The 17,014-nt window shown below is 47.8% G+C and overlaps 1 protein-coding gene across 1 annotated transcript in view; it reads right to left on the minus strand.

Moving 5' to 3' along the window:
* Nucleotides 1–17,014, minus strand: part of LOC137439660 (ankyrin repeat domain-containing protein 13B) — a 225,624-nt gene that overhangs the window by 118,946 nt on the left and 89,664 nt on the right. The window contains exon 2 of the mRNA XM_078768289.1: nucleotides 4,306–4,441. Coding sequence (XP_078624415.1) covers nucleotides 4,306–4,441 — 136 coding nt within the window. The remainder of the gene's footprint in view (nucleotides 1–4,305; nucleotides 4,442–17,014) is intronic.

Here is a 17,014-nt window from a genome sequence, read left to right on the forward strand (position 1 = left end):
TTTGTCTCCTGGAAAGCAAATCCCACGGAAGGAAATCTCATTTCCTTTCACAAAGCCCGAAACAAGTGTGTGTCCACCCTCAGCTCAGAAGAGCCAGGAAACAATATCTCTCCGTTCTCAAGACCGAACTCTCTTATCTGTCTCCCTCTTCCAAATCCTGGTGGCGTCTGGTCAAATCTGTTTCTGGTGTTTGTTCCCCCTCCATCCCCTCCTGTACCTCAAACGGCTACACAGCTGACTCCGCACGTGAAAAAGCTGAATGCCTCAGCTCTGTGTTTGCCTCCAAATCTTGTGTCCCAAACCCATCCCTCTCTGTACCCACCGTACCCAGTCGTACCCAGCTGCTCCTGGACTCCGTGTCTTTTCCTCCTGACAAGGTGGAAAAGTTTCTGTCAACCCTCGACTCTGATTCTGCAACTGGACCTGACGGCATCAGCCCACGGGTCCTAAAATCCTGTTCTTCCGTTCTTTCACTCCCTCTCTCTGTTCTCTTCACCCTCTCTTTTGCTCAAGGTCAACTGCCATCTGCTTGGAAATCAGCCAACATCACCGCTTTGCACAAAAAGGTGCAAAAACAGATCCTAGCAACTACAGACCAATCAGCCTTCTCCCAATTATCAGCAAAGTCATGGAATCCATCATTGCTTCGTATATGAAATCTTTCCTTTTCTCCAATGGCTTGATCTCTGATCATCAATTTGGTTTCAGACCAGGTAACTCTACTCTGGACATGCTGCTTCTGCTGTCTCAACAATGGATGGAGGTCTTCAATGCCAAACAGGAAATTAGAGCTGTCTCCCTCGACATATCACGTGCCTTCGATACGGTCTGGCACCCCGCTCTGCTCACCAAACTCTCCTCCTTTGGTATCCATGGAAATCTCCATGCATGGCTCGCGGACTTTCTCTCTCGTCGTAGTCAACGTGTGGCCCTGAATGGGTTTCTCTCATCTCCTCTTCCTGTTCAGGCTGGAATTCCCCAAGGCAGTGTTCTGGGCCCTGTGCTTTTTCTGGTCTTCATCAATGATCTCTCTGACTCTCTTGAAAATCCTCTTTATCTCCTTGCTGATGACTCCACTCTCTGCCGCTCCATTCCTCATCCCTCAGATCGGCAGTCTGCAGCCTCCTCACTCTCTGCAGACCTGGACAAAATCACAGACTGGGCAAACAAGTGGAACATGTCTTTCAATCCTGACAAATCTCACACTCTTACGATGTCTCTCCGAAAAGACCGACTCGACAACCCTCCCATCTACTTTCTGAATAATCCTCTCAAAGAAGTTCTGTCACTCAAGCTTTTGGGTCTCACTATATGCCATGATCTTTCCTGGGAAAACAACATTTCCAAGCTGGCCTGCAAAGCCAGTCACCGACTGGGCATCCTCCGTCATGCGAAGTCCTTCCTTGGCACACCTGAGCTCCTCACCACATACAAGGCTTTCATCCGCAGCTCAATGGAATACTGCTCTCCCCTCTGGGCTGGTGCTTCTGCCTCACACCTAGCTCGTCTTCACGCTGTTGAAACCAAAGCGTTCAGAATCATTGGAATCTCCCGCGATGACCCTATCTCCGAGGGCCTTTCACTTACTCACCGCAGGCAGGTTGGTGGTCTTTCCGTCTTCTACCGACTCCTCTCCGGCCTTGCTCCCCCAGCTCTCTCTGGACTCTGTTCCCCAAATATTCCTACAGGTCGCACAAGATCTGCCTGCAACCCTCTTATGGTTAAACTGCCAAAATCAAGACTCTCTGCTCACCTTCACTCCTTCATTCCTCTTTTCTCCCGCCTCTGGAACAAACTCCCTCACTCTCTTCAATCCCACTCCTCCCTCCAGGTCTTTAAAACGGCTGTTCACCACCATCTCTTATCTTCCCCAATCTAAAACCTTGCTCTTTTCTACCCCCGCTAATTTCACCCCAAATCCACTTTTTTGAGGTGACTTTTGTCTTCTTTCCTGGACGTTCTTGGTGTCCTTGCGTTTTATACCTATCCTGCCTCCCCCCAGGCCCTCTCCCTCCCACACATCTCCCGATGTCCCTGCTCTCAAATGTTGTGTTTGTGTTCTTCCTCCCCTTCTCTCCCCATCTTGTCGACTGCTCCCCTTTTTATATACTTTGTTTGCTTGTTTGTTTGATTTGTTTGTTTGATAAATGTTAGCTCTTTCACGAGCCTCGACTCTGTATACTAAAAAAAAATAAAAAAATGGAGGGTTCTGGAATGGCCAAGTCAAAGCCCGGATCGAAATCCCATCGAGATGTTGTGGGGGGATTTGAAACGAGCTGTGCATGCAAGAAACCCCTCAAACATCGCACAGCTGAAATAATTCTGCATGGAGAAGTGGGCAAACATTTCTCCCAGTCGATGTCAGTGACTGGTAGACAGTTATAAGAAACGCCTACTTGAGGTTGTTTCTGCCAAAGGGGGCAATACCACCTATTAGAGCCAAGGGTGTACTTACTTTTTCCACATGCGAAATTTGCATTTATGTTTATTTAAATTATACAATGGACTACAAAATGTAAATGTTTCATGATATTTGTTATATTATATCACCTTTATCTATCACTATTGTTGAAATGAAGATCAAATAGCTGTATGTTGAAATATGTTGAAAAAGTCAAAACTTTACATGGGGTGTACTTACTTTTTCACATGACTATATATATATATATATATATATATATATAAATAAATAAATAAATAAATAAATAAATAAATATAAATATATATATATATATATAAATAAATATATATATATAAATAAATATATATATAAATAAATATATATATATATAAATAAATATATATATATAAATAAATATATATATATAAATAAATATATATATATAAATAAATATATATATATAAATATATACATATATACATATATATACATACATACATACATGCACTGCACGACCAAAGTATGTGGACACCCGAACATCGAACATCTCATTCCAAAATCATTGGTATTTATATGCAGTTGGACCCCCCTTTGCTGCTATAACAGCCTCCACTCTTCTGGGAAGGCTTTCCACTAGATATTGGAGCATTGCTGTGGGGATTTGCTTCCATTCAGCCACAAGAGCATGGGTGAGGTAGGGCACTGATGTTGGGCGATTAGGTCTGGCTCACAGTCAGCATTCCAATTAATCCCAAAGGGGGTTGAGGTCAGGGCTCTGTGCAGGTCAGTCAAGTTCTTCCACACCAATCTTGAAAAACCATTTCTGTATGGACTTCGCTTTGTGCATGGGGGCATTGTCATTCTGAAACAGGAAAGGGCCTTCTCCAAACTGTTGCCACAATGTTGGAAGCACACAATTGTCTAGAACATCATTGTGTGCTTTAGCATTAATATTTTCCTTCACTGGAACGGAGGGGCCCAGCCCGAACCATGAAAAACAGCCCCTGACCATTATTCCTCCTCCACCAAACTTTACAGTTGGCACTGTGCATTCAGACAGGTAGCATTCTCCTGGCATCCGCCAAACCCAGATTCGTCCGTCGGACTGCCAAATGCTGAAGCGTGATTCATCACTCCAGAGAACGCGTTTCCACTGTTCCAGAGTCCAATGGTGGCGAGCTTTACACCACTCCAGCCGACGCTTGGCATTGCGCATGGTGATCTTAGGCTTGCGTATGGCTGCTCCACCATGGATACCCATTTCATGAAGCTCCCGACGAACAGTTGTTGTGCTGACGTTGCTTCCAGAGGCAGTTTGGAACTCGGTTGTGAGTGTTGCAACTGAGGACAGACGATTTTTACCCGCTGCGCGCTTGAGCACTCCACGTTCCCGTTCTGTGAGCTTGTGTGGCCTACCACTTCACAGCTGGGCTGTTAGGGTTAGTGCAGGGCAGAAATTTGATGAACTGACTTGTTGGAAAGGTGGCATCCTATGACGGTGCCACGTTGAAACTTACTGAGCTCTTCAGTATGGCCCATTCTACTGCCAATGTTTGTCTAGGGAGATTGCATGGCTGTGTGCTTGATTTTATATATACCTGTCAGCAATGGGAGTGGCTGAAACAGCCGAATCCAATAATTAGAAGGGGCGTCCGCATACTTTTGGTCATGTAGTGTACATATCTATCCATATATATATATAGTTTTTTTAAAGTTTTTTTTTTATACAAATATATTTCATACAAATATATTTCCAGGCACTGTACTAGTTAGAACTGTACTTTGAAGGAAGAAAAATTAACAAAAGGATGAGAAAATAAAATTTTTGCTGTGGTCGTAGTAAAAACCGGCAAGTTGAGTGAACTTTTATGTGAACTCATGACTTTTATGACTTCAGTTCTCACCAGACCATCCATGCCGGTTCTCATGCGACACATCGGCACCGTGTCGCAGCAGCACCCAGACGCTCTCACGGTGGTCTAAGCTCACAGCAAGATGAAGCGGAGTGCGGCCAAGTGGGTCCAGAGCCTCCAGGTTGTGCTGACATATGAAAAAGAATATCAGGATAAAGGAGGAGGAATGGGGTTGGGGAAGGGAAAAGAGGAAGATGTCGTGAAAATGGAAAGCAGGTGTAAAATAGATTTAGAGGGATACAATCATAAAGGATGACGATTGAAGATTTAGGACTGGGATACTTGTGGCCTTGTAGGTAATTAGAAAATACTACAAAGGAAGTATGCAAGATAACAAAAACTAGAACGGCACTCTTTGACATTACGACGTCGACCGATATGCCTCCGCCCACATTATTATGTCATTATACATACTTATACCAATTTTGATTGAAATCCCTTCAGCTGTCCTCAGCAATCACATTTTTACCTGACATTATGACTCTAATGCCAAAATCGAATCAGTTCATCTTTTCATCATAATATATACTTGTACCAAGTTTGGTCAAAATCCCATCACTGTTCCCACAAGTTATCATGGTAACAGGATTTTAAAAACCAAACATAACCTTCGACCTCTTGACCCATAAAATCTCAGTTTATGTTTACATCATTATACATACTTGTACCAAGTTTGATTTAAATCCCTTCAGCTGTTCTCAAATATTACATTTTTACCTGACATGAACTCTGACCTTTGACCTCTTGGTGCCATGAAGTTGTTGTTATGGTTAGGGTTGTTAGGATTAGTGTTAGGGTTAGGTAATCCCCCCCCCACACCCGCCAACCACTCCGTACACCCACTCAGATCCCGATCTTTCTAATGTCGTGAGCAAACATTGGTACATCATGGATGATGAAGGTTATGATCAAGTTACATCAAAATTGTGTGTGTAGTTTCAGAGAAGAGAGAAAATACCTATTTTAGGGGTAAAACCCCCCACAGGTGCCCTTAAACCATTATTTATTTTTTGCCGTGAACAAACTTTGATACTTCACAGGTGATGTAGGTTGCGGTCAAGTTTCATTCAAATCGTGTGTGTAGTTTTGGAGAAGAAAGCAAGTACCCATTTTGGGTCGCTTCAACCCCTCCGTAGACCTTCTTAGACCCAGAATTTTTTTAATGCCGTGAACAAACATTGATGCATCATGGATGATGAAGGATGTGATCAAGTTTCATCAAAATTGTGTTTGTCGTTTCCGAGAAGAAAGCAGAGAAGAAAGCAGATACTTAATTTGTGGGGCAACCGCCCGCCCCCCCTTTAACTGCCTTCGACCCCGATCTTTTAATGTAAACCCGGTAGACCCCCTTAGACCCCGATTTTTTTCATGCCGATTCATGTTACAACACAACAAATATCATTTGTGCCAAGTTTGGTCACAATCCCATCAGCAGTTTCAGAGAATAAGTTACAAGTGTTTACGGATTGACGGACGGACGATGCGCCATCACATTAGCTCCCCGGAACTACGTTCCAGGTGAGCTAAAAAGATGACGATACTCTTGAGATGCAAGGTGACAGGCAATGTGCACATATACATCGACCACTCAATTCCAAGTAATGTCAAAGGTACAATATGATGTCCTATCAATGTCAAATTCACGACCGATTAGTTGATTTTGCACATTTCCAGTAAACCAAGCAATTGAAATTGTCATGCATTTACAATTCTTAGCTGAGCACATTGGGATGTCCTTGGGGAAGTGAATCAGCCTTGGGAATTCACAAGGAAGGAATGAAATGAAGTCTGGGATTTTCCATGACATTTATTGGCCATGCATCTCTCGGGTGTGACAGGCCATGGACATGGAGCCACCTTGTTGAGGAATCGGTAATGGTGTGAAACGACGTGCCCTGAATGACTGTGTGCCCACGTAGCGGGGTTTGTCTTATTACATATACACCAGATGTTGCATCGTATGGGTAAGACGGTTAAGACGTTATTGATTTGGGCACATGTGACGGTTATTCAGTTCATGTCAACAGGACCAGAAACAAATGATCGATCAATTACAGGTTGGTTGATACACAGGTACAATGTGCTGGCAAGTTGGGCGCATTATTTGTGGCCGAGCAGGCATGGTCATGTGCGAGCGTGTGTGGCACAGTTGGGTGGTTTGTGGTAAAGCAGAGTGATGCTGAGGAGTCGTAAAATTCTGTGGTATTGTTTACATACAGGATGGCATCGGGGTATGCCGTGAGGCGCATTGGAGCTGCCGAGGCAGTTTTATTGGCTAAGGAGTACAATCCTAGACGGGTCGCCACTCCGACACAGGATACTCGAATAGCTTATTACCCCGGTAAGCTGGTACCGTGAAATGGGGTGAATAGGGACACAAACTGAAAAAAAGTTCGGAAACTTTTTTCGCTGAAAATTGATAACCATACTGATTTGTTGATATTTGGGTTGAAAGTGTTCTCTTGTTTTTTTAAAAAGCAACTTATAGTCCCTATTAACCCCATGTATGGGTTAAATAGGAATAAATAGGATTTTTATGGCTGTCCCTATTCACCCCGTTTTACGGGTGAATAGGGACAGTCACTAATACAAAAAAATAATAATCAAGAAACAATCCTGAGTTTCCAACTTATTGCTAAATTGATAGCTCAGATGGATGCACATAATATGCACCCATAATATAAACCACGGTGCCAATGAAAAAAATATGGGATAAAAAGTTTCTCCAAACTGTCCCTATTTCGAGATTATTATTATTTTTGTATGAGTGACTGTCCCTATTCACCCGTAAAACGGGGTGAATAGGGACAGCCATAAAAATCCTATTTATTCCTATTTAACCCATATATGGGGTTAATAGGGACTATAAGTTGCTTTTTAAAAAAAAACAAGAGAACACTTTCAACCCAAATATCAACAAATCAGTATGGTTATCAATTTTCAGCGAAAAAAGTTTCCGAACTTTTTTCAGTTTGTGTCCCTATTCACCTTTCTGTCCCTATTCACCTTTCTGTCCCTATTCACCCCATTTCACGGTACTCATTTTGCCAACCTCAGAAGAATGAGAGGCTGAGTCAACCAACGTGGTGTTAGCTCAATGGCACAACAGGGGCCCAAAATCAAAACCGTAAGATCTTAAATCAGCCACCTTAACAGGTAAGTTATACCTGGTGTTGGCCTAATGGTTAGGGTGGTGGGCTTGGGATCCTAAGGGCCTGAGTTTGAATCCCGTTGAATTAACACCAGGTGTGGTTGACTCAGCCTGTCATCCTTCCGAGGTCGGCTAAATGAGTACCAGGTAACTGGTTATAGAGAGGCATTGTATCAGCAACAGATGCGCCCACTGAAAATGATGCAACCAGCAGCCGGGTGGCTGCACACGAACCACCCACCACCACCGGTAAGCCAACACCAGGCTTCATACATACAGTGTCAGACGTTAACTTTCAAGCTCGGTGATGACTCAAGGTATTGTGTCGCAATGATAACATAGTAAGTAAGAAATTGTAAGCAATCTGTTACAATATTCCATATCTTCATTTCTGCTGTTCGTACAGAGGGCGATGCTTGTCTCATCAGCATCGGTTTTCGTGATAATTTCTCAGCTACACATGCTCACTCATAAAACAAAAATTTTCTTTCAATGCAAGACAGTTTTACACAACACAACATGAGAACTCAACCAATAGACACGCTTTAACATCGAGTGTACCATGTAGGCCTATACACAGTCATTGTCACTTGTAAGGCAGATGCACACGCTTCAATACTGCGGACCGTCCCAGTAAGTATTAAACATAGGGGCAATACCCATGGCGCTCACCTGGTGGAATAAACAGTATACTGCACTGACTGCAGGTATTTTAAACCAATTTCAATGGTTGCTAGAAGACAGGGCAGCATGTAGAATCATACGAACATATTATCATAAGACTTTAAACAAACAAACAAAAAAACATACCTATTTTGGGGGGCAACACCCTCCCCCCCTCCCACCCCGTGTACCTCCTCAGACCCCAATTTCTCCAATGCCTTGAACGAACATTGGTACATCATGGATGATGAAGTTTGTGGTGACGTTTCATCAAAATTGTGTGTGTAGGTTCTGAGAAAAAAAGCAAATACCTATTTTGGGGGGCAAGCCCCCATAGACCACCTTAGACCCAGATTTTTTAAATGCCAGGAACAAACTAAGGTACAACACGGGTGATTAAGGTTGTGGTCAAGTTTCATCAGAATTGCATTTGTAGTTTCTGAGAAGAAAGCAAATACCTATTTTGGGGGGCAACACCCCCATAGACCCCAAAAGGGGCAGATTTTTTAATGTCGTGAACAAACTTTGGTACATCATGGGTGATGAAGGTTGTGGTAAAGTTTCATCGAAACAGTGTGTGTAGTTTCAGAGGAAAAAGCAAATTCCTATTTTGGGGGATCAAACCTGGATCCACTTTGACCCCGGTAAACCCCCTTAAACCCCGAGTTTTTTTTTTATGTCGTGAACAAACTTTGGTACATCATGCGTGGTGAAGGTTGTGGTAGTTTCATCGAAACAGTGTTTGTAGTTTCAGAGGAAAAAGCAAAAATCCTATTTTGGGGGATCAAACCTGGAGCCACTTTGACCCCGGTAAATCCCCTCAGACCCCGATTTTTTTAATGCCGTGAACAAACTTTAGTCACAACACAACAAATATAATTTGTGCCTAATTTGGTCGCTATCCCATCAGCGGTTTTGGAGAAGAAGTTTTAAGTGTTTACGGACGGACTGACGGACAGACAACGCGCCATCGCATAAGCTCCCCTGAACTTCGTTCCAGGTGAGATAATAACAGTAAATCTGCTTACTAAGGAAGAGTCAGTAAGTTGACATCAACGATTGTCCGCATTTGTCAAGAAGTTGAAGAGCTCGTCTTCATTTTGATCCTCTGCATCTCAAGCATTGCCCACAGCGGTGAATTTTGGACCGTTCGAGTGATCTCCATCCTCTTGTCCATAGTAGATGGACAGCTCGTGTTGCGCCATAGGCATCAGGAGCAGGACAATCCATGGATAGACACAAATGATTCATGTCAGTTGTCACAGAGATGATCTCCAATCAGACTTGATATTCTTCACAACAGAAAACTGCAAGCTCGCAAATGGCTGAGATTGGAAAGGTGGAAATGATGCCGGGAAACTTTAATGTATTGTTGAATCTGTTCTGAGAAAGGTACAGCTGTGATATAGATGTCCAAGCTCGAGGTGTGTCGTGAGATCTTGTACTAGGCAACGATGGCCGATTTCACTTTCTGTGTGTAAGTACAATGGACGTCAATGATGGCATTTCTCTATGATCTATGGCTTTTTAGTCTGCTAATTACCTTGGGTATTTATTATCAAGGTCATGTAGATTTACTTTTGACCTTTATCATAAACACGCATGACAGGTGCTTTTATCAGGAACATTGGCTGACTTATCTTGCCAATAAAGGAAGCAACAACGTATGTAACCACAAGTGTCTTTATTCCACGGATCAAACTATAGCACTGCCGTGCTCGGGGTTGTGTGCCCCGTGTATATCCCGAGGCCACGCCTACCCCTCGGGCGTGGCCGACACCCTCCTGGTGCGCGGAATGATGTCATCGCGCCAGCGAGCCATCGTGTCCACCACATGCGCCCCCCCCCCAGAATTCCCGTGCACCTGAAGGGTCAGTTTGCGGGGCAAACGGATGACCCGGCCGAAGCGCCCTCTGGCGGCTGGCGGCGTCTGGGATACCGGGATGCCACCGGCTGCCCCTGGGATGGGTGCGGGGCCGGGGGGCGGCGTGCCGGCGGGGTTGGGCGGTGCCGGGGGTCCGCCCGCCGGGGGGCGGCCCCGACGCGGGGGCTGAGCCACTGGCGGGGGGTGGTCCACGTCGAGGTGGGCCGGTTTGAGGCGGTCCACAGAAACGCGGTCAGGAGTACCGCCGATGTCCAGGGTGAAGTGCTTCGCCCCGGTCTCCAGCACGCGGAAGGGCCCGTCATACGGGGGCCGCAGCAGTGTCCGGTGGGCGTCGTGTCGGACGAACACGTACTCCGCCGTGCGAAGCTCCGGGGCGACGTGCGTTGGCGGGCGCCCGTGGTGCGCCGTCGGCACCGAGGCGAACCTCTGGGCGGTCTCCTGCAGCGCGCAGCCCTGCTGCGCCACGGACCATGGTGCCGTGGAGTCGGGGAGGAAATCGCCCGGCACCCGCAGCGGTTGTCCGAAGACCAACTCCACCGCGGATGCGCGCAGGTCGTCCTTGGGCGCCGTCCGGAGGCCCAGCAGGACCCAGGGGAGCCTGTCGACCCAGCCGCCGTCGCGGAGGGTGGCCTTTTTAAGGAGCGGTGGAACCGCTCGCACAGGCCATTGGCCTGGGGGTGATAGGCTGTGGTACGGTGCAGCTGGACACAGAGCCCCCGCGCGACCGCCCCCCAGAGCTCTGAGGTGAACTGGGGGCCGCGGTCGGACGAGATGTCCGAGGGGGCACCGAACCGGGCAACCCAGGTGGCGATGAATGCCTGCGCGACGTCCGCCGCCGTCGTCGCCGCCAAAGGCACGGCCTCCGGCCACCGGGTGGTGCGGTCCACCATGGTGAGGATGTGGGTGAAACCCCGCGAGGGGGGCAGAGGTCCCACCAAGTCTACGTGAACGTGGTCGAACCGACGTTCGGGCACCGTAAACGGGGCCAACGGGGCCTGGGTGTGGCAGTGCACCTTCGCGCGCTGGCACGCGAGGCACGTCCTGGTCCAATCGCGGACATTCCAGACGAACTTGTCGGCGACCAGCCTCTGGGAGGCCTTTGTGCCCGGGTGGGACAGGCCATGGATGGCGTCAAAAACCCGGCGCTGCCAGCCCGCGGGCATGATGGGGCGAGGCCGCCGGAGGGAGACGTCGCACAAGAGGGCCGTGCCCGCGCCGTCGAACGGCACCTCGGTGACGCGGAGGCCCGTGACGGCGGTCCGCAAGGCCTGGATGTCGGGGTCGGTGGTCTGGTCCGCCGCCATCCGGGCATAGTCGATGCCGAGGTGGACCGCGTGGGCGACGGACCGGGAAAGGCAAACCGCCACCGGGTTGTCCTTCCCTGCGACGTGCCGGATGTCCGTTGTGTATCCGGACACGGCCGAGAGGTGACGCTGCTGCCGGGCCGACCACGGCTCGGCGACCTTGACCATCGCGAAGACCAGGGGCTTGTGGTCGACGAAGGCCGTGAACGAACGGCCCTCGAGCAGATGGCGAAAGTGCCTGACCGCCAGGTGAAGCCCGAGCAACTCGCGGTCGAAGGTACTGTACCGGCGTTCGTGCGGGCGAAGCTGTCGGCTGAAAAACGCCAGCGGTTGCCAAGCTCCACGCACCCATTGCTCGTGCACCGCGCCCACCGCGTAGTTCGACGCGTCGGTGGTGAGGGCGATCGGTGCCTCGGGCGCCAGGTGCGCGAGCATGGTGGCGTTAACAAGGGCGAGCTTCGCACCCACGAACGCCGCGTCCATCTGCTCGGTCCAAACGACGTCACCTTTGCCCGGCTTCCCCCGGAGGGCCTCGTGCAGGGGGCGCAGGAGCTGGGCGATGTGGGGCAGGAACCGATGGTAAAAGTTCACCATGCCCAGGAACTCCTGGAGCCCCCTGATCGTGCGGGGGCGCGGAAATCCCTTGACCGCCTCCACCTTTGCTGGCAAGGGGATGGCCCCGTGTCTGGTGACACGGTGCCCCAAAAAGTCGATCTCGGCGATGCCGAACCGGCACTTGGCGGCGTTCACGATCAGGCCATGCTGGCCCAGGCGTTCGAAGAGCGTGCGGAGATGGCGGAGGTGCTCTTCACGGGACGCGCTTGCGACGAGGATGTCGTCCAGGTAGACATAGACGAAATCCAGGTCACGCAAGACGCTGTCCATCAGACGTTGGAACGCCTGAGCCTCATTCTTCAAACCGAAGGGCACCCGAAGGAACTCAAAGAGGCCGAATGGCGTAATGACGGCCGTCTTCAGGATGTCCTCCGGCCTGACGGGGACCTGGTGGTAGCCGCGTATGAGGTCCACCTTCGAAAAGCAGGACATGTTCGCCAACCGGGCGGAAAAGTCTTGTACGTGGGGGACCGGGTAACGGTCGGGGGTGGTGGCATCGTTGAGGCGGCGGTAGTCCCCGCACGGCCGCCATCCCCCGCACGGCCACCATCCCCCGCCAGGCTTCGGCACGATGTGTAGCGGCGACGCCCAAGCACTCTTGGAGCGCCGCACGATGCCCAGCCGCTCCAGCGTAGCGAACTCCGCTCTCGCCACCGCGAGCTTCGTCGGTTCGAGGCGTCGGGCCCGGGCGTAGACCGGTGGCCCGACGGTGGGTATGTGATGTTCCACACCGTGCTTTACGGCCACCGCCGAGAAGGTGGGCCGCGTGAGGGCCAGGAAACTGGCGAGGAGGTGGGTGAACTCGTCCGCTGCCGGAAGTGTACAAACTAACCTCGCCGGGACCGAACCGCTCAGCAAGCCGCTTGGCGAGCCGCTCGGTGAGCCGCACAGTGAGCCGCTCAACGAGCTGCTCAGCGCCCAAGCAAGCGAGCTGAACGTTTCAGGCTGGACAAGGCGTCTGTTCTTCACATCTACCAACAACCCGTTTGCACAGAGGAAGTCCGCACCGAGCAATGCCATGGGCACGCTGGCGGTTACGAACGTCCACGTGAAGCGTTGCCCTCCGAACCGCAGGGAGAGGCAGCGCTTCCCAAATGTGCGTATGGGTGTTCCGTTGGCAGCAAGCAACGCGGGGCCCCGGCCCACGGTTCGCTTGTCGGACGTAGAGGCAGGGATAACGCTCACCTGTGCACCAGTGTCGCATAGGAAGCGGCACCCGGACAAGGTGTCCGTTTTAAAAAGAAGGCTGCCGGAATGGCCGATGCTCAGGGCCGCTACCGAGCGCCGGCTTGGCAGTTTCCCGACTTGCCGAAGGAGCAGGGCGGGCAACAATTCCTCGCCTAGTGGCCAAACCTGGCGTGGAAATGGCACCAGGTTTGCGACGAAGGCGGAGGCCGTGGTTTTCGCGGTGGTGGTGGGCGGGGCGTGGCGGCGGCCACGCGGTGTGCATCAGCCTCGAGATCCACGAGGTGTGGTGCATCAGCATCAGCGTCAGCCCCGGGATCCGCGACGGCCACACCGAAGCTCTCCCGCGTGTCACACGCCGCGAAAAACTTGTCGGCCTCGACGGCCAGCGCGCGGGGTTCCTTTATGTTGGAACCGGCCAACGCGAGGCGTACCTGGGCCGGTAGCTGGCGTAAAAAGAGCGCCCAGAATAAAAACATCCAGTGCTTTGTCCCCCAGTAGCGACAGCATGTGGTCCATTCGGACCGATGGTCGTGTGTCGCCGAGGTCGGGAAGGTCCAGGAGACGGTCGGCCCGTTCGTCCTTTGTGAGGCCGAACGTGGCGATGAGGCGACGCTTGAGCGCCCCGTACCTGTGGTCGGCCGGTGGGTTCCGCAGGAGGGACACGACTCGGGCGGTTGTGCCGGGCCCGAGGGCGGCGATGACGTGGAAATAGCGCGTCTCGTCCGCCGTTATGCCACAAAGCTGAAACTGGGCTTCGGCCTGCATAAACCATATCTCCACCTGAGCTTCCCAAAACTCAGGGAGTTTCACCGTTACCGCGTTGCTGCTCGTCATGGCGCGTTCTGTAGGTCAGCGTCGGCTGAACTAGTCGAGGTCACTAATGTAGTGCGGTGCTATGCGCAAGACTTATCTTGCCAATAAAGGAAGCAACAACGTATGTAACCACAAGTGTCTTTATTCCACTGATCAAACTATAGCACTGCCGTGCTCGGGGCTATGTGCCCCGTGTGTATCCCGAGGCCACGCCTACCCCTTGGGCGTGGCCGACACCCTCCTGGTGCGCGGAATGATGTCATCGCGCCAGCGAGCCATCGTGTCCGCCACACACTTTTGCTACCTGGTGAACAGAATTTTTACTTGTACTAGACAATCGGAAAATAGTTCATGCTGAACCTTCAAGACACACACACACACACACACACACACACACACACACACACACACACACACACACACCACACACACACACACACACACACACACACACACACACACACACACACACACATATATACTGTATATATATATTATTACATTTGTGGGAATGTCAATCGTTTACAAAGCATGCATAGACGATTCGTGTCATTTAGGGTGTATTGCATAAGAAATGCCAGTTCAGCTGTGGATCCCAAATAGGACCTTTTCATATTTATTTTTCCTTTTTCTAAAGGTTTACCCCATACCCACTCCCTTTATGCCACGTGATTTTGACTCTTGGTGGTGGTGCACAAAACAGCTTTGGTAAGGATTCAACCCTTTTTCTTTCAAGCAAGAAAGTGTGGAAAGTGTAGGAAGAAGAAGAAGAAGATTGTCTTTTGGCAGTGTGGTAAAAACGAATGCTTTCTCATAGCGTGAACGGCTTCAGTGAGCGTGTTGGTGTGAGAGACTCGATCTCTATGAACTTTCTGAAGGATTCATTATGCATGAAGGAGGAGGACAAAAAGGAAAAGCGCGTATTCTGTGGAAAAAGGCGTTTCTTGGGTCTCTGTGGAAAACGATATATGCTTCATGCCGTGATTGGGCTCGGCGTGCGCTACATGAAGGAGTCGACCTCGATGAACTTTGTGAGCTGAGGGATTTGCTGTGTTGCATGAAGGAGGTTGAGGAAAGGAAAAGGATCAAAGGAGAAAGGAATTGCAGAGTGTGATGATTGGTCCATTCACGTTTGTTCCCGCCAAGCCCCGCTCTAACGAGCATCGATGAACCCGCTCTTCAAACAGGTCTGAACTCCATTCCATTCCCATCCTCATATCCCGTTTTATTTCAATTCCCTGCGAATATTATTATTTTTTTTTTTTTGCTTCCCTTTCCTGGGTGAGATAGAAGGTCTGTGTGTGTGGATGTTGTGTCGGCCTTTCGTATCGGTTGTATGTGGCCTGTGTTAATTCAGGCTGCCATTATTAATTAATTCAGTCTGTCATTATTAATTAATTCAGTCTGTCATTATTAATTAATTCAGTCTGTCATTATTAATTAATTCAGTCTGTCATTATTAATTAATTCAGTCTGTCATTATTAATTAATTCAGTCTGTCATTATTAATTAATTCAGTCTGTCATTATTAATTAATTCAGTCTGTCATTATGAATTAATTCAGTCTGCCATTAATTAATTCAGTCTGCCATTATTAATTAATTCAGTCTGTCATTATTAATTAATTCAGTCTGTCATTATTAATTAATTCAGTCTGCCATTATTAATTAATTCAGTCTGCCATTAATTAATTCAGTCTGCCATTATTAATTAATTCAGTCTGCCATTATTAATTAATTCAGTCTGTCATTAATTAATTCAGTCTGTCATTATTAATTAATTCAGTCTGCCATTATTAATTAATTCAGTCTGTCATTATTAATTAATTCAGTCTGTCTGTCATTATTAATTAATTCAGTCTGTCTGTCATTATTAATTAATTCAGTCTGCCATTATTAATTAATTCAGTCTGTCATTATTAATTAATTCAGTCTGTCTGTCATTATTAATTAATTCAGTCTGTCTGTCATTATTAATTAATTCAGTCTGCCATTATTAATTAATTCAGTCTGCCATTATTAATTAATTCAGTCTGTCATTATGAATTAATTCAGTCTGCCATTAATTAATTCAGTCTGCCATTATTAATTAATTCAGTCTGCCATTATTAATTAATTCAGTCTGCCATTATTAATTAATTCAGTCTGCCATTATTAATTATTTCAGTCTGTCATTATCAATTAATTCAGTCTGTCATTATTAATTAAATCAGTCTGCCATTATTAATTAATTCAGTCTGCCATTATTAATTCATTCAGTCTGCCATTATTAATTCATTCAGTCTGCCATTATTAATTAATTCAGTCTGCCATTATTAATTAATTCAGTCTGTCATTATTAATTAATTCAGTCTGCCATTATTAATTAATTCAGTCTGTCATTATTAATTAATTAAGTCTGTCATTATTAATTAAATCAGTCTGCCATTATTAATTAATTCAGTCTGCCATTATTAATTAATTCAGTCTGTCATTATTAATTAATTCAGTCTGTCATTATTAATTAATTCAGTCTGCCATTATTAATTATTTCAGTCTGTCATTATTAATTATTTCAGTCTGCCATTATTAATTAATTCAGTCTGCCATTATTAATTAATTCAGTCTGCCATTATTAATTACTAGGGCATGCCCGTACTATATATAAGCTAGGACGTGCCCGTACGTGGGTGCCCGTTCCTTGCCAAAAAAAAAAAAAAAAAAAAATTTGTGTAGGGGTGTGTGTGTGTAAACATCCTAGGGCGTGCCCGTACGTGGGTGCAAAAAAACATGCGTGCAAACAACAACAACAAAAAAAAACTTTGAAACCACGTGGCAGTAACGACCACAGAACCCCCCCCCCCTCTATTTACATGAATGGTTTGGTCCATTCGCAACGACCACAGAACCCCCCCCTCTATTTACATGCAATGGTTTGGTCCATTCGCAACGCCAAAGCGAACGGCGAACGGCTAAATCGCCATAGCTCGGTAAGTACTTGTCCGATTAATTTCAAACCTTGAAAAGGCACATCCTCGGGTCCCCAGCAATATACCTGGCAAGTTTAAAGTATATCGGACCCGTGGTTGTCGAGAAACAGCGG

Source organism: Myxine glutinosa, chromosome 14 (genome assembly GCF_964187855.1).
Source record: "Myxine glutinosa chromosome 14, kmMyxGlut1.1, whole genome shotgun sequence".
Lineage (NCBI taxonomy): Eukaryota > Metazoa > Chordata > Myxini > Myxiniformes > Myxinidae > Myxine > Myxine glutinosa.